The sequence below is a fragment of the Neospora caninum genome, chromosome Ia (genome assembly GCF_000208865.1).
Source record: "Neospora caninum Liverpool complete genome, chromosome Ia".
In the NCBI taxonomy this organism is placed as follows: Eukaryota; Apicomplexa; class Conoidasida; order Eucoccidiorida; family Sarcocystidae; genus Neospora; species Neospora caninum.
This window is the reverse complement of record NC_018385.1, coordinates 725,124-747,584: the sequence shown is the minus strand read 5'-3', so window position 1 is coordinate 747,584 and position 22,461 is coordinate 725,124. Positions and strand designations below refer to the sequence as shown.

The 22,461-nt window shown below is 55.6% G+C and overlaps 3 protein-coding genes across 3 annotated transcripts; 2 read left to right on the top strand and 1 right to left on the bottom strand.

Moving 5' to 3' along the window:
• Nucleotides 1-903: 903 nt before the first annotated feature.
• On the top strand, nt 904-5,014 carry NCLIV_000900 (conserved hypothetical protein; the record flags this gene model as incomplete). The annotated part of the gene is made up of 2 exons (XM_003879582.1): nt 904-2,380; nt 3,951-5,014. 2 exons carry the CDS (start codon nt 904-906, stop codon nt 5,012-5,014), a joined length of 2,541 nt encoding a protein of 846 aa, XP_003879631.1.
• Nucleotides 5,015-6,746: 1,732 nt separating this feature from the next.
• Nucleotides 6,747-10,041, bottom strand: NCLIV_000890 (er lumen protein retaining receptor 2, related; the record flags this gene model as incomplete). The annotated part of the gene is made up of 5 exons (XM_003879581.1): nt 6,747-7,048; nt 7,469-7,639; nt 8,063-8,321; nt 9,015-9,236; nt 9,775-10,041. The coding sequence occupies 5 exons, from the start codon at nt 10,039-10,041 to the stop codon at nt 6,747-6,749; spliced, it is 1,221 nt and encodes a 406-aa protein (XP_003879630.1).
• Nucleotides 10,042-16,374: 6,333 nt separating this feature from the next.
• Nucleotides 16,375-21,102, top strand: NCLIV_000880 (hypothetical protein; the record flags this gene model as incomplete). Its single annotated transcript, XM_003879580.1, has 7 exons — nt 16,375-16,525; nt 17,052-17,098; nt 17,699-17,863; nt 18,124-18,390; nt 18,774-19,264; nt 19,919-20,030; nt 20,626-21,102. 7 exons carry the CDS (start codon nt 16,375-16,377, stop codon nt 21,100-21,102), a joined length of 1,710 nt encoding a protein of 569 aa, XP_003879629.1.
• Between the last annotated feature and the right edge of the window lie 1,359 nt (nt 21,103-22,461).

Genomic DNA, 22,461 nt, shown 5'->3' with positions numbered 1-22,461 from the left:
CTCCACAGTCTTCCAAGTTTTCCTCGCTCCCCTGTTCAAGTGTCCGTACAGCGCAGTCCAGCCCGGGAGAAGACGCCGCGTTTTCGCACGGCCTGTTTCTACGTAAAGAAGAAAGGATTCGGGAAGAAGGGCCAGCTCCACACACCGTCTTCGCGATCGAGTGCCAATGCATGCAATGGCGGTTTTTTCCATCACGCTGCTCAACGCGCGGGCTCCCCTGCGCTCTCCTCCCCCGCCGACGCAGAGATAGACACTGTGCTCCAGAAAGTAAACGGATGTGCGCATGTCGCGTTTCCACAGGTGCTTTTGCACACACAAAGTCCAACAAAAAGAAACGCTCGTGCACAGACCCAGGTATCTCTTTTTGCGCGCTCAGTGTCGGCTCTGCGCTCTGCTCCTGCCGGACCTCGGTGACTCGACTTTTCTCCCGTTTTGTCTCCGGGCACCAACCCTCCGCCTGTCGGGTCTCGCCTGATCCGCTGAGTCCAGGATTTTTTCACTTTTCAGCCACCGCTTGGCTTCGTCCAGTCTCCCTTCTTCGCTGGTCTGCGTGATCTTCTCGTCTCTCTGCTCGGTTTCTCCGAGGATGTTCCCACCTGGTCTCCGCGATCCAGAAAACTGTGTAACTCAAACTGAACAACACACACACACACACACACACACACACACACACTGTGCGCATCGGCGGCGCGGCTGCCTCGAGGTTGGATTTCTTTTCCAGTCTCGCACCTGTCGCGCCGCTCGCTCTCTGTTGCGGACTCTCGGCGCTGCCGACTCGATCGAAGGACAGAAGCATGGCCAGAGCGCATTTCTGTCCTTCCGTGTCGCCGGCGGTTCCCCCGTTTCCTCGCGGCGCAGGTTCTCTCCGCCTTTTCCCGCCTTTCCGGCGCATCCCTGCGAAACATGCGGCAGTTTCTCCGGTGCCGACGGTCCCCGTGTCCGCTCGTCTGGTTCGCCTTGGTCTCGACGGCTCTCCTGGGATGCTGGGGCGAGAACTCTGGGGCGCCGCCGAACGCGCGAGCGACGAGGCGGCGGGTCTCAGCCCGTTCCGCCTCCGCGGCCAACTTCCCCTTTTTTTACGCACTCGCGGAGTCTACCGACGCTCTGTGTAGAGCTGGAGAAGAGGCTCTCGACGCCGAGCTTTTTCCAGACAAACAGCGTGGCTCGGGTTGTCGGCAGTTCGCCGGCGAGACGGAAAGGATAGCCCGCTCAGGCGGTGCCGTTGAGGATGCAAACTCCGCGGATGTTCTGCGCATTCCCTTTTGGGTGATGCCGCAGAATGTCGGAGACGAACGTCCTCGAGGAGACAGGCGGTTGCACGCGTCGCGCGGCCCGCTGAGGCATCTGTTTCTGTTCTCGAGAAGAGACCCGAGGCTATCTGTCGGTGCGTCGGACGCTCCTGCCGGCTCGTTTCTCCTCTCCTCGTCCGTTTCGTCGTATCTCTGGACACTCCTGTCTCCCCTTCCGCCTCTGGTTCCCGACGTCCAACTGTACAACCTGCCTTTGCGTCCCGCAGGCTGTGTTCTGCTTCCTCTCCATTCCTTCTTCCTCTCCCCCAACGCGCGGTACGGGTTCAAGGAATCCCATCTCGGCTCCGCCCCCGTCGACGACCTGCACGTGCGGGTTTACGGCAAAGCGGAGATTTGTAGAGCTGCGGCGGAGGCGGCGCGCGCCGAGATGCTGAACAGGTGCGCAGAGGAACTCGAGGAGGGAGACTGCGGCGGCGCACATGGACGAGATGAAGCTGAAGCGACAGGCGAAGAGACCGGTCGGGATTTATCAGCCTCACAGAAACGGGAACTCGTCGCGTGGCTTGGCACCGAGTGCGCGCCGTTCCTAGCTGCTCCAGATGCGGCCTTTATCCCTAGACAGACCGATCCTGAGACCCGAAACCGTGTGCCTTCCTCTACGCATAAGCCGACGTCTTTTCAGTGGCCAGAACTCGTCGGGAGTCTCGCCGGGCGTTTTCAAAGCGCCTACGCTGCCGCCATCGACGCGGTTCTCCCCTGGACGTTCACCACGGACGCCGGCGGGCGATTGTTCAACGCAGCGGCACCGACAACCCCTTTGGTTCCGTTCTTTTTCTCGCCGTCTTCTCTCAGCCAGACCGGCGAGGCTCGGAGCTCTTCTCTCGCTGGCGGCGAGGACTCGACGCCTCGCATGCCGGCAGAAACAACAGATTCTTTCGCAGGTTTCCTTGTCGAAGTGTGCGCTGCCACGCGAGGGCGATCGTTTGACCCACGGCACTTGCGTCTTCCGTTCCTTTTCAATTTGGTGTTTCTCGAGTATCCCTGCGGCGTGGCGCCTGTCGTCTTTACTCTTGTTGAATCCGTTCTCGTCGCGCTCGTGCTTGCGGCACTGGCTCTAGCGTGGATACAAGGTAAGCCGGTTCTCTTCCGAGATTCCGGTCTGCCCCAGAAATCGAAAGACAAGTCCATTTAGAGAAGTCCGGTCTGTTTTTGCACAGAAGCCTACAACCGCTTTTGCTTGCTCCCCTGTCCAAGCGCTTTCGAGGTTTTCGGAGCCAGTCAGCACGCGCTGTTTCGGGGTCGAGCCTCACCCCGACGGATGTCTCTCTAGCTGGTACGTCTCCGTTCCGTGCGTTTCCCACGCGGTCCAAAGTTTCTTCGAGAGAACTGACAACGCCGCGAGGCGCGCAAAGCCTGCCTTTTTTTACTGGGTTCGACACAACCGCTGCCCCGTATACCCGCTCTCGTACCGCTGCTGGATTCGCACTGAAAACCCGACTGGCCGTACCGGTAGTCCCACGTCTTGTGTAGGACACTGCGGTTCACAATCGGAGATCCTACCTGTTTATTTATATATATACATATATGCATATATATATATATACATATATTTATATATATATATATATATTTATATATATTTATATATATTTATATATATTTATATATAAACGTTTTCGTCTCTGTGCCTATAGCGGTGCTTCTCGCTGCGTGAACACTGATACGTGTAGTCAGGAATCGACTTTTGGAACAAGGCTCAGCACACGAAATCCAGTGTACATTCTCGCGGGCTCCCTTTCCGCCGGGGCACAGCTGTTGCCAGTCTGAACTCGCATGTCGACGCGGGAGTTTTCCCGCGTGTGCTTTTCGCCGCCTAAAAAAGTTCGGGGCGATTCGCCATGTGGTGGGAATCCCCCCGAACTTCCGCGTCTTCGCTTGCCGACAGGCGCTCTAGTGCCTGAGACTTTCCAATGCACAGCGTAGCTACAGGTTTCTCTCGAGAAGGAAGACGCATTGAAGCCGCGGAGCATTCGTGGCGACACACCAAGTGCCGGCGGCGTCTCCGCGCGTCGGTTTGCGCCGCGGAGCGACGTGCGCGGTCCCGCCCGCTCGCTCTTGGGACGGCTCCAGGGTTTTCCTTGGAAGAGCCTCTTGTGGGTGAGTTTAAGCGTTGTTTTGCCCCACTACGAGAAAGGTACCCAGCAATTTCAGAATGTCGGTTGCAGGGGAGTCGGACGTCTCCTAGCATTCTTTTCCCCCGTTTTCGCATGCGTTGCGCCGCTTGTGATCGCGCGGCGTTTTTGTCACTTTTCTTAGGGGGCGTCGAGTGAGAGGCGCTCCGAGTCGCGGTGTCGAGAGCGCTTACGACACCACGCATGGGCATCTGCGAGTTTTCCCGGACGAGAGCGGAACGCGGTTTTGCTTACGTCTGAACCGAATTGATACGTCCGCCTTAAAGATCATTTCACGCATACAGCCCGTGTCGAGAGAAAACTGCCAAAAGCGTGAAGCTGCGCTGCCCGTGGCGGCCAGGATTCCAGCGATTGAGGATCGCGCCCATGCCACAACCTTGCTTGTGCCTGATTTTGCCCCCACTCCTTTTTTCGAGGTATCTGTGTTAGGTCTCAGGTCCACAGCCCGCCTATAGTGGGGCGCTGCGCTGCAGTGCGTCGGAAACGCGCGCGGAGTTCCGTGTCGCAGCCGATTCCTCCACAACCACTGGCCCAGGCCCTGCTGCGATATCCAGTGTTTTCTTCTGCGGCGATCTCCGGTCGTCGAATGCCCCTGTCCGTGAACGTTTGCTCGAGACTTCTTGGCCGACGATCCACACAGGCGAGCGGAGCGTTCGCGCCTTCTTACGGTTTCATGCTCCTCTCACTTCTCCCGCTGGCGAGATGAAGACAATATCGCCTTCCGGAACTGTGCCCCAACTGGGACGGGTGGCCATTGTGTTTTCGGCCTGCGTCTTCTCGGTGGGTTCTCCGTCCCTGCCGCAAGGTTCGCCGACGGTGCTCCTCGCGCGCGCCGCCGATTTTTCTCGTTTGCCGGTGGTCGTCACCAACCGGCGGCCCCACGTCGTTGGAGCGCCCTATTCACTGGAAGACCCGCCCTACCACCCAGTTCAGGCGGTCGATTTCGAAGGACAAGGGACAGTCACCTACGCAGACCTGACGCAGGAGGAAAATGAGGCCGTGTCCGTGTCCCCAGTGTCTCGCGTCCGGCGAAATTTCGCGGGCCCCAGTGACGACGGACTCGGCCAGGATGCGGCGCTCCGCGCGGGGGAGCAGGGGGAAACTCCCTCGCGCGAGTCCGACAGAAAGCTTCAGAGACCGACAGCGAGACGCAGGACACATTACCGCGCTGCGGCAGGCGTCGCGGTGGGGATCTCGTTGACTGCAGTCGTCATAGGGTCCCTTTTTGCAATGGTGATGCAACGCTTGGACGCGCAGCACCGACGCTTGGAGGAGCAGCATGCGCGGGATCACGCAGCAGCCCTAGAAGCTGAGAATACCGCCGCGCCGCAGGAAGACCCCGGTATGGGGGCGTTCTTGGCACAGATCGGTCGTGAAGTCGTGAAGGATCTAGCCGCTGAGGCGATTGTTAGGAGCATCTTTGGAACACCGTACACCCCGAGGATCGTCATTCGCGGCAGGACTTGGCGCGATGAATACCACCTCGGTATCGCGAACCTGCTCGTGGTTATGGGCATCCTCCTCCGCCTTGCAAGTTACGTGGCGTTTTCCGCCTCCGACACGTTTGAGTGAACGTCACTCCGCGCGCGCGCGCGAATCAACGGTCTTGTTGGCTCGACGTGGTGAGAAGTCCCCACCATGTTTCTGCGTCCGCAGAGGTCTGAGCTGTGGTGAGGAGGCGGCACTGCCCGAAACACGTAAACGTCTCGTCACGCAAACGTCAGGTCGTCATTTGAAGGCAACTTCTGCGTTTGGTTTCCAGGCTCTTCGCGTGCGTCAGAAAAACACAGCATCACGGGTCGTCTCGCGCGGCAGTCCCCAACACACGTGGGCTGCGATCTCGTGGCGGGGTTCACGCGGCTGACAGTGCCCCACCTGTTTCCCACCGGAGCGAGCGGCTGAACACGGGATACATATAGAGCACGAGCTCTTGCCCCGCTTGTTCGTCAGCGGCAGTCGAACTGTCTGCGCGCGGCACACACACAGTCGCCAAGCGACCGCGATCACCGAACATACAAAACGGAGTTCCTCTCAGGGTGGAAACCCTAGCACGGGGGCGCGCGCCAGCACTTACCCTGTTTCGTGTGGCATCTCTGTAGCCCTTCACTTCCTAATCGCTGCACTTCGCCGCACGCGCTCCTCTGAGGCAAAAAGGAACTGCATAGGGCGACGCAGATTCGAACACGTCTGCTGCTACAACGCGGATGCACATGGACGCACACGCATACCACCCTAGTCTATTTCTCTGTTCCTCTGCATCTTTCTCGTTCGGCGAGAGGGAATGCATGCCAAAAGTGTCCCGAGCACGTGACTCGGGAGAAGCCGTCAACGTGCCTAGCCTATCGCGGACTATGCTACGTTTACACGTGAGAAAAAAATGCATTAACGCGCAGCCGGGGGAACCACGCAAACACGAGCTACTGGTTTTTTCGGGGTTGGAAGTTAAAGATGTCCCCTACGCGTGGAAACCAAAAAACAGACTGGAAGGCGCGAACGAAAGCGGACCGGAAACTGCTGCCCAGAGGAACCAGAGGGCCTCTCCAAGCACGAAGAGAAGAAGAGAGAGATGCCGAAGCACACACGCCACCCGCAAAAAACTGAGAGCGATGCGGACGTTTGCTGGTCCGTAAGAAAACCTCCAGTCCGAACTCTGCGCGTCCTCTGCGGTTCAGGAACCCCGGTCGCGTCTTTCACCCGTTCTTTACGCGCCCCGCTGCTCCCATTCAAAGCGCTCACTCGCAGTCTCCCGTGTTTCTTCCCAATTCGATTTCTGCGGCACCCAGTGCGCCTCTCCTCAGTCCCCTCGTCGCCCTCGCGCGGTGCGAAACAGACCCAGATCTCGTCCCTGTCTCTGCCCGCTTTTCTTCGTCGGGGCCTTTACCCGGCTCCACATGCATTCACAGTGCGTTCATCCCACAAAAAAGACACGAGATCCTTCGATCCCATCTTCCCTGAGTGCGGCGTGCGATGTGGGCGCCTTTTCTCCCTCCTCTGCCAAGTTGTGCCTTGTCGAATCCGTCCGTTCTCGCCGTCTCCTTCCCCCTCTCTAAGCCATCGTTCTCGTTTCCGAGCGCGACTCGCCCTCGGTTTACACATCCGCAGCGATTGACTCGGACCCACTCTTCATCGGCCGCGCCTTTCTTCTCGTCTCTGGAGGCGGCATCTCACCTTCCTCCCGGGCCCCCTCTTCTCTTTTGTGTTCTTCTCTCTATTTCTGCCAAACTACTCTCCATGTCTGCCGAGAAGGAACGCGTCATTTTATCCGATTCCTGTTCCCCCTCGCGCACGCAGTTCTCGACAGCCTTCACGTCATCACCGACTCCACGCGCGCCTCCTGTCCGCCGTCGCCTTCGCCTCGGCGACTCGTGCGGTCGCCCTCTCGCTCCGGCCACCGCTCAATCCCAAACATGATTTTTTCGTCCTCTTCCAAGTCGCTCTCGTCGTCCAACTTGTACAGCGCTGTCGGGCTGATGGCGCCTCCAGTCGCCTCTCGCGCAGCCACCGCTTCCGCGCCGCGGAGTGTATCGCCAGCGCTCTGCGACGCCGCGCTCTTTGCCGGATTCGCGGCCCCCGTCGCCGGGGAGTTTGTCGACGTCGACACCGAGCCTGAGAAGAAGAGAGTCGCCCAAGCAGACGCACACCACACGCAAACCCGAGCACTCCTGCTCCTCGCAACCCACACAGGTCGCCGCAAAGCCTTGAGGAAAAGGCACGAGTACATGCAGGAGGCAGCCGCTTGACTCGGGCCGCTTCTGCGCCGGGGCGACCGTGCGTCGCGCGTCACTCCCAAGACCAGCAGAACCCGAAACCAGGGACGGGAAGAATAGAAGGTGAACAAAGAGACACAGGCAGATGAGACATCCCGGCCCTCGAATACGGACGCGGCGCCGCGGCAGCAGACGTTCCCAGACAGGCCTCCAGGAAGAGAACGTATACGCGCCGAGTTCTGTGGGCGACTGCGAGGCAGAAGGCGGGCACGTCACTTTGGAGGACGCGCGAATGAGAAAGCCCCGAAAGATCACTTACTGATATCTGCCGTCGGCCGACCAACGACGTGGACGTGCTGCAGATCGATTTCAATCGGAGGAATGCGGGCCGATCCGAGTTGCTGCGCAGCCTCCGCTAAAGAGAGTCTCTCGTAGTTGCTCCCATAAACAGCCTGGAGAAGCGGCTGCTGCGACGCGTCGATGGTGTCGTCTGTGCCCAGAAACAGAAAATGCAAGAACGTCGAGAAGCTGAGGCAGGGAAGTCGACAGCGAAGGCCAGCAAGCGACCGCCGGCAAGATTCGCGCAGGACGCGGCTCCACACAGCCTCGATGGGACACCGCCGACGACGCGACGCTGCCTCTCCCAGGTGTACGTATACCCCGCGACGCGCACCCCTCTGGCGCTGTTCCCCGCAACAGGAAGCGTGCATATCCAAACCCGATGAGAGGCGCAAACCGCAGAGGGAAAACGGAACCCTCGTGCAGCACCGCTTGGGGCGTCCAGCGACCGCAACGCCGTTGACGACGATGGGAAGGACCCGCGGGCGCCGAACGCTTTGTGCGACACACGCGCGGTCGGTGGGGTTTCGCCCGTCCACTGACTCGCCGAAAAGTGCCTGGATAGTCGGCTTACCGATACGAAGGACGAACGACGAGATGAAGCTCTTGTTCTTCAATTTGAAGACGACAAAGTCGCCTAGGAACAGTATCAGAATGCTCAGGCCGAGAGGGCCGGAAATGTAGAAAAAATTCTCCTTGTAGGCGCGCTCGATCCAGTTCACTGCATAGGCCAGGCGGTAGGAGCCGAGCACCAGGACGTAAGCCGTCAAGAGACTGTCCTTGTTGTCGGGGTCACGGTAGCAGAAGACGAACTGCGGCAGCATGGCAAAACCCTGGCGAGCGCAGACAACGCAAAAACCGAGGCGGTCTTCCAGCAAGTGCGAAGGGTTGCGAGTTTTAGAGACACGAAACGCGAGCGCAGCTGGACACGCAGCTGAAGGTGGGAGACGACCGAGACAAAGAGTTTGGACCGAGGGGCCAGAAGAGAGAACGCAGAGACACAGACCCAGCAGAAACACACGCCGGGGACACGGCGAGTCGCAAAGCGCGCAGAGGTTGAGTCGGCGCACAAAACAGTCCGCTGGGGACAGAGGAGAGGAAAACAGTCGACAGACAGAGGCTCGTTGAACTGGAAACGAGAAACACGTATGCGGGATTGAAACGGAAATGTCGCGTCGACCTATCTGCCAAAAACAGAGCTTTCTTTTTCCCTCTCCCTTGTTGACTGCACTTTGCGCGTTCTCTCCTCTTCGCGTCCCAGTCTTTCGCTCCACGGGGGTTCGCTTTCTCTGTGTCGCCGTCGTGGAGTTTCCTGTTGCCAGAATGTCTCGCTTCTCTTGGTCGCGTTTTCAGGATTTGTCCTGCCTGGCGGCCGCTTTCGGTTGGCAGGCGCCGATGTGCCGAAAAACGGGAACGGCGCTCGAGCACGGCGCATCTCTGTTTCCGTCTCTGTTTGCTCCAGGCATCATTCGCATGCACTCTGCAGTCGTGTGCCAGTTCCCGCTTTTTTTCCCTTTTCCGCGCACCTGAAGATAGTGCGACACGATCCAGAAGAAGTGGAGAATCCTGTCCGACGAGGAAGCCGGCCTCATGTCGTCGACGAAGAAGTTGACCACGCCGAGGATAAGGGAGATGAAAAAGAGAACGAGGAGGGAACAAGTGTCTTTGCGCCTTTCCCAGGTGTTCCGCAGGCAGATGAGCGAGGCCACGAGCAGCACAGAGACCACCATGTAAAACAGTTTCAAGGCCTGCGCGGAAAGCAAAACAGTCTCCACGAGTGCATGCAGGAAATCGACGCCACAAAAACCCACAGAGAGAGGCACCACCTCAGACACAGTTCACGGTGTGCATTCCCTTTTTGGTCTTGTTTTGTCTTGTTTTCTACGCATCGGGATACAACCAGGGACCTTGCGAATCGCGAACCATTCATGTTGACTCTGTCTCTCTACACACACGAATGCAGTTCTGCATTCCGTATATCTCTATTTGCTTGTAAAGCGATGCGTCAATCTGCATCGAAGTCTATCTATACATGCAACTGTATCCCTCTTCGGCGTTTTCTGTGTATTCCTCTCGCTGCCTTTCTGCCAGTTAGGGACTGCCACGCTTTATCCGCACGAGTCTGTAGAGGATACACGTGTACGGATGGAGCTACAGGTAGGCATGTATGCATGTGTGTGTGTATATACACGTGTGCATCGAGAGTGAACGAGGTGAATCCGCCCTCGCAGCGATCCAGAGATACCATTCGCTTTTGCCTAGGATTGGCGGCGCGTTTTGTCTTACAAATATCCAGTGGTTGGAGTGCGCGGTGAAGAACGAGTCACAGTAGCGAAACCAGTGGACGAAGAGGAAACAAATTTGCGTCTTCACACTCAGGCCTTTGAGCCCGCGGTTGGTGATGACGAGGTCGAGGAGCAAGACGTACGAGGCGCAGTGGAGGTATTCCCCCAGAGCCACCCAGACCGTCACGAGAGGATATGCAACCTGCTGGACAATGAACAACGCTGCCACGGCCATCAGCGTGAGTAGGCGAATCCACATTTGCAGCATCTTGGGGCACGAGGGGAGAACGAGGGGGGACAGGGGGAGAACGAGAAGTTCGAGAGAGGTCTGCCCGAGTGGAGCTCTTCACAAGCGCAGCGACGCCGCCTCGCAGAGGAGATATCGAACAGGAAGGCGGCAAGGAGCGCAGCCGCAGCCGATGGAAGACGACACGAGAAAAGGAAGACAACAACTGCGAGAGGAAAGACAAAAATAACGGCAGAGAGAAGCAGAGAAAGTCGGAGAGGAAGGGGGAGGAGAGAGGCGAGGCGGAGCAACGCCCAGGACGAAGGTCAGCGCCGGCCGAGATTGCACAGTCGAGAAGAGGCAGAGACACAGCTTTCCACGGAGAGACGAGGCAGCACACGGGGAGAAGAGAACAGGGAGAGAGAAGGGAAAGGGAAGAGGAACGGTAGTTGGTAGAATCTCCGAGAGGAGTCTACGAGGGAACAGAGAGAGGGGAGGATAAACCCGCAAAAAAAGACGAAAGCTGGCCGCCCTGGTCTCTTTCTCCCGTCCGATATCCGTCGCTCGTCCCTCTCGCTGTGTGTGTGTGTGTGTTTGTGTGTGGGAGAGTCAACATGCAAAACGCCTTTGCTCGAAAAGCCGAGAATCGACAAAAAACGAGGCAGTGGTCTCAGGCACAAGTCGGCACTCGGGCGGACACCGAAGAGAGCATCCCGCTGCGCCGAGATTCTTTGCGCCGCTGCCCACAGAGGAGGCTGGGAGCGAGCGAAGAGGCCCGGGCGAAGCGAGGAGAGAACATAAACACACAAACAGAGATAGAAGAACGAAACTGAAGAAGGAAACAGACGATGGCAAGAGGAGAAAGAGGAGGGCGATTCATAGGAGTGAGCGGGGCAGACCGCGAAGCGGCTTCAAACGAGGAAACACGGAAACGCTGTGTCCTAGGAAGGTCTTTCACAACAAAGAAAAGAAGGGGATAAAAAACACGTGAAGAAAACCGGAGATCGCCTCAAGGGAAAAGCGAAACAAAGAGCGTCGCACCTTGTTCACTCTCTCCGCTCAGCAGACCTGGCCACAGAGAACCGTTGGGCTCGCGAGTTCTTCAGACGTTCCACCACAAACCTGATTCTGCTCAAAAAGAAATGCCCAGAAAGAAGAACGAGAGGGAAAAGGAATAGCACGAAGAGCAGAAAGGAGAAGAAACAAACAAGGACCAGCAAACGAACAAGGCTCAACAGACGAAAAAGGGAGGAGGGACAGAACACGAAGAGTCGACAAGGAGAGACCGGAGCGGAGTCCAAGCAAGCCGAGAACAAAGAGACGTAGAGAGAGGAAACGCAGAAAGAGACACAAGGGAGAGAGTCAGAAATCCGCCGACACAAGCAGAGGCGGAACGCCAGCGGGAAAAAGGTACGCGGCGTAGAACCCCGTTTGCTCGCGCGAGAGAGGCAAGCAGAACCGCAAACGCTCTCGGTGTGTGTAACTGTTTCTGTGTCGGAACGCAAGGAAAGGGAAACGGAAGAAAACGAGAGGCAAAGAAAAGGGAAAGAGTCCGGCAAAATGGAAAAGCGGGCGGGCTGAGACGTGCGCGAAACGCGAGGCACGCAGAGGATTCAGTCCGGGGACTTGCCGGCGAGAAACCGGAGAAGAGCAAAAGACAGGAACATGTGTCGCGACGAACGCCAGGAAACTGAGAGCTATCGAGGTACGAGCCCTCGTGAAAAGCGAGAAAGGCATAAAAAAAGCGTTCGTCGCTCTGTTGAAAGAACGGTTTCGCGTGTCCGAGTTGACGCGCGGTGTGCCTTTTCTCGCTTGCCACAGCGCCGCGACAATGAAAGAAGAACGGATATGCAAAAAAGGGCCTCAAGCGAGAAAACCAAACCGTCCAGCTTATCCCTACATAAACAGAGAGGAAAGAAGAATCTACCACCATGCACTTCGACGCTCGTCAGGCTGTCTCGTCGAAATGGATGCTCAGATGTCGGAGGGAACAACGCGCGAGAAAATGCGCGCCAACCTGCCGCCTCTATATGAAATGTAAAAATACATGTGTTTGTCAACAGAAAGATGCGTATGTAGAAGATACGTATGTAAACGGAGATATGCATAAGTATTATACAAAGATATATAGCGAGAAAAAACGAGGTTCCTTCCCATGTGGTCATAAAAGAGATCCAACTCCCTCATCCACGGCCGTAAAATTCCAGTTTTGTGGACGCGCCACCGAGGACAGCCGACACACATCGTTCTATCTCGCCATCTCCCTCTCTCTGTGCGTCTCTTGTCTCTTTATATCTGTGTCACTCCGATTCTCTCCCTCCATCGTTCTCTCTGTCTCATTCTCTCTCTCTCCATGTGTGTTTCTCCTCTTAAATCTCCCGCGAACAGATCTGCATCTCTGTATCTGGCGCTTCCTCGCAGTCCTCTCTATCTCTTTCCTTGCTTCGTCCATACGCCCTCGCTCCACTTCCGTCTCTACAGCGGCGTCATGCATTTCTCTACTTCACTCTCTGCCTGAATATATATTTCTTTACATACGCGTAAGTCTCGATACATTTATTCCTCTCTCTCTCTCTGAACACATGTGACCATGTCCCTACAAATATCTACGTATGTATATGTATATACATGCATACATATCAACACCCTGCAAGGAGCGTATGCTTACGCAGCTGGTCGCTGGAGTGTGGAATCGGCACCAGTTGCTCGGGAGGCGACAGAAACGGTGTGTCTTTGGTTTCGCGAACTATTTCCGTTCGCCTAAACTTCAGCCAAAATTTGAGAAAACGTCTTCTAGACACAGTGCGGCCCCTTTCGCCTTCTCGAAAAAAGAGATGACGGCGAGACTGCGGCCGGGGAATCGTCGAAGAAAACGTCGGAACGCGGTCCTCACCAAAAGTCTAAACAAACAGGATAACAAAGATACTACAATCTCCACATGGAAAAAATCTCACACAGGGGCGGAACACCACCTGTCCCCGCAGTGACCCTCCCCCCGTGCGTTCAAGTGTTCTTTCATATATATATGTATATATATATGTTTAAATATGCATTTGTGTATGGTCATTTTTATATATTTATTCCTAGATAAATTTATAAATGTACATGTCTATGCATGTAAGCGTATATATATATATATATATATATACGTTTTTTCATACTTCGTATGCACATTTGGGGATCTATTTTTCCCGCTGTCTCTACGTGATGATCGTTCCTTTCAAAACGCCAATGTTGGATTTGTTTGTTTGAGAAAATGCCTAGTGTGGAATTTTTGCGAGACGGCATCTCCCGCAACAGGAGAAGAGGCGCGATCTCCCGTCTGTCTTCGTGTAGCCCCGCTCCCCTGTCACTTTTCGACGGCTCTTCCTTTCCCTTTCACTTTTTCTCCTGGCCACAACGCGCGCCTTGGCACATTAACTTTCTGCTGTGGCAAAAAAGGACATTCTGTGCTGTCGAACTCTCCAAGAGAAACAAGTTCTAGCCCAACCACCAGCACACACCAGTCGTAGGAGGTTCTTACTCTCCAACTGCCGCGCGATTTTTCGGAGAGAAGGCGTCGCGCGCGTCGCTCTTGTTGCCCCGTTTCCTTTTCGTCTCTCTTCTGCGATTTCCATGATGAAACTGCCAAAGGCGTTGTATGGAAAATCCACGAGTATCTCGCAGAGTGAGGCCGATCCTGTGGTGAGATGGGAAATCCGTTTTCTTGTGGACATATACGCTTCCCGTTGCGTCTTGCTGGACAGCCATCGAACGTCTTCTCGCGCTCCGTAACGTTTTAATCTCGCCTCTTTTTGGCCTTTTCTCTGTTTGCTGCTCAGAATGTAGAAGCTCTGCTCTCTCTCTTTGTTCTCTTTCCAAGTTCGTTCTTCCGTTGAGGTTCTCGGTTTTCTGTCTTTCTTTCTCCACAGCGTCTTTACGCTGCCTCTGGCGGTTCTTCGAAAAGCGGCCGCGTGTCTCGACACAGTGTTCTCAAACAAACAAATAAGCAGTCTAGGTTTTTCCCGCCCTTCTGCTTCTTCCTCATTGTCTTCGAGTTCGCGCCTTGGACTCTACTTTTCCTCCCTTTCCTTGCTCCGTCCGCTCCGGAAAAGGGAAACCTCCATGGGCAATCCTCGACCTCGACGGCTGGGCCCTCGAGCTCTCGTCCCTCTCTCTTTCCTTCCTCTTTCTCCTCTCTCTCCCCTCGTGGCAAGTTCACAGAAGAAGAGGACTCTACTGTTTTTCTGTCCACGGGACAAAGACAAGAGCGCACCCATCTCGCGTCTGTTGTGCCGCCCTTGATTCTTTTCCCGTTTTCTGTCTTTCCCTCTTTCTCGCCGTCCTCGTTTGGCTCTCTCATCGTCTCCTCTCGCTTCCTTGCGGCCCTCTTTCTCCTCTCACCGCTCTTCCGTCTCACCTCTCTCTTCTCTCCTCTCCTCTCTTTCCTCTTTTCTGTTGCGTCTTCGCTTCTGGAGCAAAACGCATTCTTGTCCTTGCTTGATGAGGGCGCAGAAGAAGTTTGCCTTCCAGAAAGTTTTCCCTTGTCTCAGCTCCTCCGCAAGCGTCTCGCGTTTACTCGCCTTTTCCCATATGCTTTCTGCCTGGCAACGCTTTGGGGCATCCGCTCTCCCTCCCTAACCTTTCACGACCGAAAACGCCGAGAGGACAGGCGGAAAAAGGCCGAGCACGTCTCCGATCCTCGCTCATCTTTCGCGCTCTGGTTTTCGCCTTGCAAAAGTGAGGCAATACTCGTGTGGTGCAGACGTCCTCGCGTGACTTCCAGCGCCTTCTCTCGCAGGTTGCGAAGTTATCGCGTCTCTTGGTGCCGTCACGTCTCTCTTTCCCGACTCACGGAAAGGAAAAAGAGTTAAAAGCGAAACAACTCGATAAAGGCCCTACCCTTTCGGCGCGCCCTCATGGCGGCCTGCAGGGACCGGTGTCGATCGTTGGGGGATGTGGGGTGAGGATCGCCTGCGTTTTCTTTTCAAAAGATTTCTCCCTTTCGAAAGCTGTCGCTTTCTGGCGCCGCCTTGCATCTTCAAAACTAACCATCTGTGTGTTATGCATTCTCATGTTTTCTCCCCCCGCCTCGTGCCTCGTTCTTCGCGTGTGCCTTTGTGTTTCCTTTCCTTGATCTTCCCTCGTCGGTCTCGGCCTCGGCCACTCCCCGAGCCGCATCTATACCAACTGGCTCCACCACTCTGTCCTCAGCTTCCCTCGCCGTTTCCGCCTGTTCCCTCTCCTCTCTCTCTCTTCACTCTCCTCTCTCTCTCTCCCTCTTCTGTCCGTCTCTCTTTCTCCCTTGTTTCTCTGATGTGGAGCGCCATGGAGGAGAGGCACGGTCAGGGGCTTCCTTCGTCGACACCCGCACCTTCCTATGGCGTGTCATCTCACCCCGCTGTGTTGCATCCCCCGCCTGCGCCTTCCTCTCTTTTCTTTTCTCCCTCCGAGCCGTCCGCCGCTATCTTGTTTGCGTCTTCGCCCGGGAGTGCTGAGGAAAACCGAGAGACACGTCCACCCGCTCGGAAGAGTCTGCCTGCTTTGGATGCTTCTGAAGCCCCGCCTGGACGCTCTCATAACGCCTCTCTCCGCTCGAACCGTGCTGTCTCGTCGTCCACCCCTGTGTCGTCTCTTGTCCCTTCCTCACAGAAATCGTCTCTCTCCTCTCCGGACCCCTCCTCTCCCTCCTCCCCGTCTTTTTCCTCTTTTTCTGGTCCGTCGTCTTTATCAGGAGAATCATCACCTGCCATCAGCGTGGAGTCTCCACGCGCGTTTGTTGGGCCCGAGGTGGAGGTGCTCCGGGACGAGAAGGGGGATTCCTTTCCTCGGCATCTTCAGGCGGCTGTGCCATCGCTTCTTCCGTGGCCTGCGTACCCCGTCTCTCCTCGTTTTCCGCTTTCTCACGCGTTCCTTTCCCCTCATTCGTTTACGGTCTCCCCGGTGACGTCTTCTCCTGTTCCCTATCCTCGAGAGGCGAAACACGCCAGAGACGCTTCTCAGACTGTCCTTTCAAATATCGCTGCCGCCCACTCTCTTGTTCTCCTTCCATCTCGTCCGTCTTCTCTCTCTTCTCTGCGTTCTTCCCTTTCTTCTCCTCCCGCTTCCCTTTCTTCTCCTCCCGCTTCCCTTTCTTCTCCGTCCTCTTCTCTTTCTTCTCATGCATCTTCTCCTTCATCTCCTCCATCTTCTTCTTCATCTTCTCTGTCATCGTCTCCCTCTTCGTCTCTTTCTACTTATCTGTCTTTCTCGCATCCTCCTAGCGGCGACGGTGAACTGAACGAACCGAGAGACGAGAGACAGGGGCGACGGAGAGAGGGAAGTCGAGACCGGGGAGAAAATGACGTGGATGGGGGCGAGCGAGACAAAGACACTTCTGGGAGTCGGCGGGCCTTTATGTCGGGTCCTTTTCTTCAGCTCCAGACTCCGAGCAACGACGAGATGGAGGCAGTGGAAGGCGGGAGCTTGCGAGCGTTGTTTGATGCGGATGTGAACAGAGAAGAAAACCCTGTGGCCTCTATGCGAAGGCGACAAACGGCGTCTTCTGGTACGAAACAGTCGGAGACTGTGGACAGAAAACGCGCACCTATTGCCCGAACACAGCACCTTGCTAGATTGCCCACGGGCGGTATCCCTGCTGCAAAGTACCCCCGTTCTGCTGTCGAATAAATGGCGAGATGTACTCGCCGGTGCACATATCGGACCGGAAAGAAGCGAGAAATGGATGCACCAATGGGGAGCGAAAGAGCACACACATACACGTAGGTACTTCAATCGAGAGACACCTGTGCAGATATACATACAAAAGTACGTGGATACGTACAAATCTGCAGACGCGTAGATCTCCATCTGAAGATAAACATATATATATATATATATAAATATATAGATATAGATATGCAGTTGTGTGGGTAAGAGCATGTGTCCACACAGGGTTGTGTGTCTAGTTTCCAAACGTGCATTTAGGAGCGACTCGGAATGAGAGCCTTGCGACTGGAGCGATTGCGTTTGTTCCTTCGGCTCTCAGGGAAGTCTCCACCTCCAAGTCTGTTTCCTGCTTACTTTTGCTTCAGAGGAACCGGCGGATATTTTGGTGTGGATCTTCCTCTTTGCACTCATGGTAAGTTCTCGCGTCTGTGGCCTCGATGGTTTCCGACAGACAAAAAGACAAAAGATCGACACACGTGGAACCACTGTGGATTGCCTCACGGTCGGCTGTCTTCACACTGCTTTCTCTTTCTACTGCTCTCCGCTCATTCTCTCCGTTTCTTGCCATCGTTGCCAGTCTACATATTTTACCTACACCATGCACCTACCTATATATATATATATATATATATATATATGCATACAAATACTCATATATTCAGATGATTAGTTCGCCCCATATATATATATATATATATATGCATGCATATGAATGTATACGCCTCTACACGGTGCATATATATATATATATATATATATATATATATATGGATAGGGCTTTGTCTAGATGTGTACGTTGTTCTCTAGATATGCATATCAGGTTTGTCGATAGTCGATCCGCGTGCACGTACCCTTGCGTTAAACACCCTGTCAGTCTCTCCGCTTTGCTCGCCTCAATTTTTTGTTCCTTTACTCAGGCATCAGCCACAGGCAGATAACTGAGAAGGGACGGCTAACCGCCGGGCGCGGACTAAAATCTGTTTGCTTGTTCTTCTACCCGTGTTCGGCGCAGGCTGCTCTCGGAAGCGTGATTTGCTTGGTCACACGACACTGGCGAAGAGCGATCGAAGAGCGAAGAAGCCGAGAACGCGCCAGCAGTCTGGGAATCTCGTCCGAAACCCCGTCCCCCGACCTCTTCGCCGCCAGTGGGCGCGAATGGGACTCGATCATTTGGCACGTAAGACGAAAAAAACGCAGACCTGCCTCTACAGAAAGGCGGCGGAAGCCGCGCCGCGTCTGAGTCGCTCATTCATCCTCTTCTTCACCCCTCTGAAGGACTCTGCACGTCAGATCGAGTACAGCCGGTGTCGGACTCTCTCCCGAGTTTGTTCTCTAGCGGGGGTCTCCGAGTATAGGCCGACATGCTGGACTCGGTGTTCCCGCGCGGTCTTGCCTCTGAACTCGCCGCGAACGCCCCTCGTGTGTTTCTGTTTTCAGATCGAAGATCCCCGGCAGCCAGGAGGAAGCATGCGGCACCCGGGCGAGGACGGCGAGACGAGTCGCACAGGAGGCATTTTTGTCACGGGGTCGGGGGGACTTCCGATCTTGGGTCTTCTCCGCATTGTCGGCGTGGGGACAGAAGAAAGCGGCGAGGCTCGCGAGGGAGAAAGAAGCCGAGGTCTCTTCTCTCTCCAAGGCGGCGAGGAGATCGATGCCTGGTGCGCCGCGACGCCCTACGCCACCTTATTCTCCGCCGGGTCCGAGGTGAGAAAGCGATGACTCGCGTGCAAACAGACCCAGCTGAACGCCAGCACTGAAAGCCTTGGATTAGAGGGACGGGAGATATCTGGAGAGATTTAGATCGTTTCCCGAGACCGACTCGCGGGGGGTGAGGCCGATTCCACGTCCTCAGAGATAGAAGGATATGAGCGTGGACGTATTTCCTCAGAGGTAGAAGGATATGGGCGTGGACGTATCCGTACGTCACTGGGAGACGCCGCTCGTCACCGTTACGTCCGCATGCAGTAAGATGGGCGCAGTGACTTTGGGGGCGTCACGGAAGGACCTCGCTCTCACATCCCCCGCGTTTCGAGAAGCCAGCGCCTCGTCTTCACCGTCTTTGCGCCGTTGCTCTGTCTCCTCCCCAGGAAGCGATGGCAGTTGCTGATCCCGCGGATCTGCACAAAGTCTCACAAGACGTCAGCACAACAACTGACGCCATCTCTTCTTCCTCCTCTTCCTCTTCTTCCTCCTCTTCTTCCTCCTCTTCTTCCTCTTCGTCTTCGTCGGCTTCGTCTTCGTCGGCTTCGTCTTCGTCTGCTTCGTCTTCGTCGGCTTCGTCTTCGTCGGCTTCGTCTTCGTCGGCTTCGTCTCCGGAATTCACCCAGCAGGAGGCGTCTTCGCTCGCGCTCTCTCTGGCTTCCGGTGCCGATGGAAACGGGATGGGATCTTCCGCTGTGGGAGTTTCTTCCGCGGGAGTGTCCGCCCTTGCGGAAGGCTGTGCGGCGCATGCAGATTCTTCGCGACCGTCTGACTTGGGTTTTACCGCCAGCACGGCGGTTGCCTCTGCGGAGCGGGAGGAGGGAGTGTGCCCGGAGGGAGGCGCGGGCTTGACTCGAAGAAAGGGTCCAAGAGTAGGGTAAGGATCTGGACGCGCGAGGCCACGAGTCGCTTGTCAAAGGCTTTCCTGGTCACACTACGTAAAAACCTAATGCGCTGTCCCAGCCGTGCCTAGGTTTCTGCGCGTCTTTTGCTTCGCTGTCGGCGCTCTGTGCCTTCGCGGAGACAGTCACGAAAAATACCGACCTCGGAGACGCCCAGTTGATGAGGCGGGTAGCACAGGAGAAGGCGTCTGGCTGTAGATTTTAAAGGCCAACGACGGTAGACACCATGGATGTGTGTTGACACCAAGACGCACGCATGCATCCCTACACTACCCCCCGAAGTAGAGAGGTGGAGGCAAAGATCTACCGCAAAGAGAGGTATTTGTATGTGTACATGTATGGTTTCCTGCCAAGGCGTTTTCTGTGTCGAAATCTCCCCTCGCATCTCGATTGCAAAAGATCTGTTCATATGCATGCGGAGGTCTCATTTGTATGTGATATCCTGCTAAGCTACAAGATGTGCATGCCTGCTTTTGCTGTCCTCCTTACTGCTGCCGTCGTTCCCCGGGAGATATGCCTATGGAGGCGCATGCAGATGGAAACGCTTAGGCGTATATACCCCTTGTAAGTGAAGAGCTCGACCGGTGTGTGTTTCTGCTCTGGGCACAAATGAAATTTCTTTCTCTCAGGAATTGTGCGATTTGCATCGAGGACTTTGTCCCAACGGCTCTCGTCCGTCGCCTTCCCTGCGGCCATGTCTTCCATCGGACTTGCATTGACTCCTGGTTCAGTCGCTCGACAGTAGGTTTTCCTCTCTTCTTTTCGAGCGTGGACGATTGGCTCTTCCCTCTGTTTTTGCTTGCCCCTTTTCACTGTCTCTTTTTTTCCTTTACCTGCCGAGCGGATTCTTCCGCCTTGTTGTCGCCTCTTTTTCTCTCCCCTTCTGTTCTTCTCCGACGCCTAAACTCCCCTCTTCATGCTCCTCACAGCGTGCACTTGTTCTCTCTTCTCTGCCTTGTTCTCTCTTCCCTGTTTGTTCTCTCTTGCCTGCCTTGTTCTCTCTTCCCTGTCTTGATCTCTTCCCTTTCTGGCTTTTTCCTCGCCAAGTTTTGTCTACTCGTCTTCCACCTTTCGTGGGCTGCTCAGCTCTCTTTCAAAAGGCCCTCTTGATAGCGGTGCACGACGAGTGTTGCTGCCTGGTGTTGAACGACGACTCTGTCGTCACGGATTCGCCGTCACAATTCTCTCTTTCTTCCTGGCCTCGTCCTTCACCTCCGTTGTCTGTGGTGGTGTGTTTCTCTTTGCCTGTGCGACGAGCGGATCGCCCTGGAGAGAAGGGGGAGTCTGCATGCGTCTTCGGGAACCCTTTGTCTCTTCTTCCTTGCGTCTTTCTCAGCTCTGTCCGCTGTGCCTCCACGACTACAAGACGGCGTCTCCGAACGCAGCTTCGCTCCGTCCCTCGCTCCTCGCTTCGCCTCCACGGACGCGACAAGGCCTCATGACCGTTCAGACGTCTTTTCCGTATTCGGCGTCGAGTTCCTCCCTCTGGTCTCGTCACCGCGCGTCGCTCCAAACGCTCGTCCCCGCCCCGTTTCTTCCTTCCTCTTCGCTCCCCGTCGGAAGGCTTGGAGCGCGGCGCGGGCGGCTAGAACAGGCGAGAACGGTGCGCCTCCTCTCCCTGTCGCAGCACGAACGCGAGGGCGGAAGGCCAGACCGCATCCGGAGACCTGACGCGCGAGCGTCGCGCGCTTCGAGTCTCGAGATCTATCGCCGCACCTCGAGAACGGGCGACCGAGCGACCCTGGTGCCTCTCGCCGGAACGCGTGACACAGACACCCGCGGCCCAGACGGTACAGGGATGACGCAGGTGTAAAGAAGCCTTGTGAAGAAGGGAGACGTGCGAGGAATTCGACGGGAAGAACTGAGAAGAAGGGAGACGTGCGAGGAATTAGACGGGAAGAACTGAGAAGAAGGGAGACGTGCGAGGAATTAGACGGGAAGAACTGAGAAGAAGGGAGACGTGCGAGGAATTAGACGGGAAGAACTGAGAAGAAGGGAGACTTGCGAGGAATTAGACGGGAAGAACTGAGAAGAAGGGAAGACTTGAGAAGAAGACGGGAGGCTTAGAGACGAGTGAAGGGAATGAGGCAGGAGAGCGATAGGAGGAGACGGGATACGAGGATGGTGTGGAGGGAGGACAAGAAGGGGAGAGACAAGGGGAGACAAGGCGTGAAGGTGAGACGGGCAAAGAACGTGCAAAAGACAAGGAAGAACGCAGGCTGTGAGAAATTTGAGAGTGTCGAGGTGGGCACACGGCGAAATACATGCGCAGAGAAGAGAGGGAACAAGAAAGACGACGCGGACAGAACGCGACAGCGCGGCAGAGGAGCTCCGAAAAAGGGGCGAATGAAGAGAGTCTCTCTGTGGCGTTCGGTCTCCGTTGCTTCGCGTTTCTCTCTGCGCCCTATTGGCAGGTTCGCCCCTCGTTTTTCTCAGATTGGTTTCAACGCGGAAGTGTCTCCGATGTGGAGCGACGAGGAAGGACTCTTTTAGAGGGGGAAGCGAGACGGCCGAAACGCATTTCGTCATCTCGCCAGATTTCCCCCCTCCCCCGTTTCCTGTGGATCTCTGCGATCCCAGCTTTTTTCTGTCCCTCGGACTGTGTCCAGGCACGAGGGCCGATTTGTAGTGTTTCTCCATCTGCAGGGCGGGCAAAAGGCCGCTGCGTTTTTGTCATTTCGCTTCGTGGAGTTCCACACGAAGAGCAGGGACACCGCCGTTTTATGGGAGTGTGCGCTGCTGCCTTTCGCTCTCGATTTCGGTATTCCGTGGTTTTTGTCGACAGGAAAAAGAGAGGGAGCGCCTCTCCCTCTGTCTGTTTGGGGGAAGAGAGGGGAACAACGACAAAGGTCTTTTGACTCCCTCGTTCAGGCGGGGTTTTTGATGGTTCAGTACTCTCGCTTCACTGTTGCATGACAACCGAGCGACAGCAGACAGGAAAAACATTCGCGGTTGTTTCGCAGCCTCCCTGGTTTTCTTTTCCGAAGCGAAAGGGAGCGGCGTGACTTTCTTTGGTTTGCCGTCACCATGTAGAGCTCCAATCGAACCGATCAACCCCATGAGCTTTCAGCGCACGTGTGCGCGAAGTAGCAAAACAGGGAGAAAGGGTTCGGACTTGTGATGGAGCCGCTCGGATTCTCTTCAGGGTTCTTTCTCCTTTAGATTTGCAGAG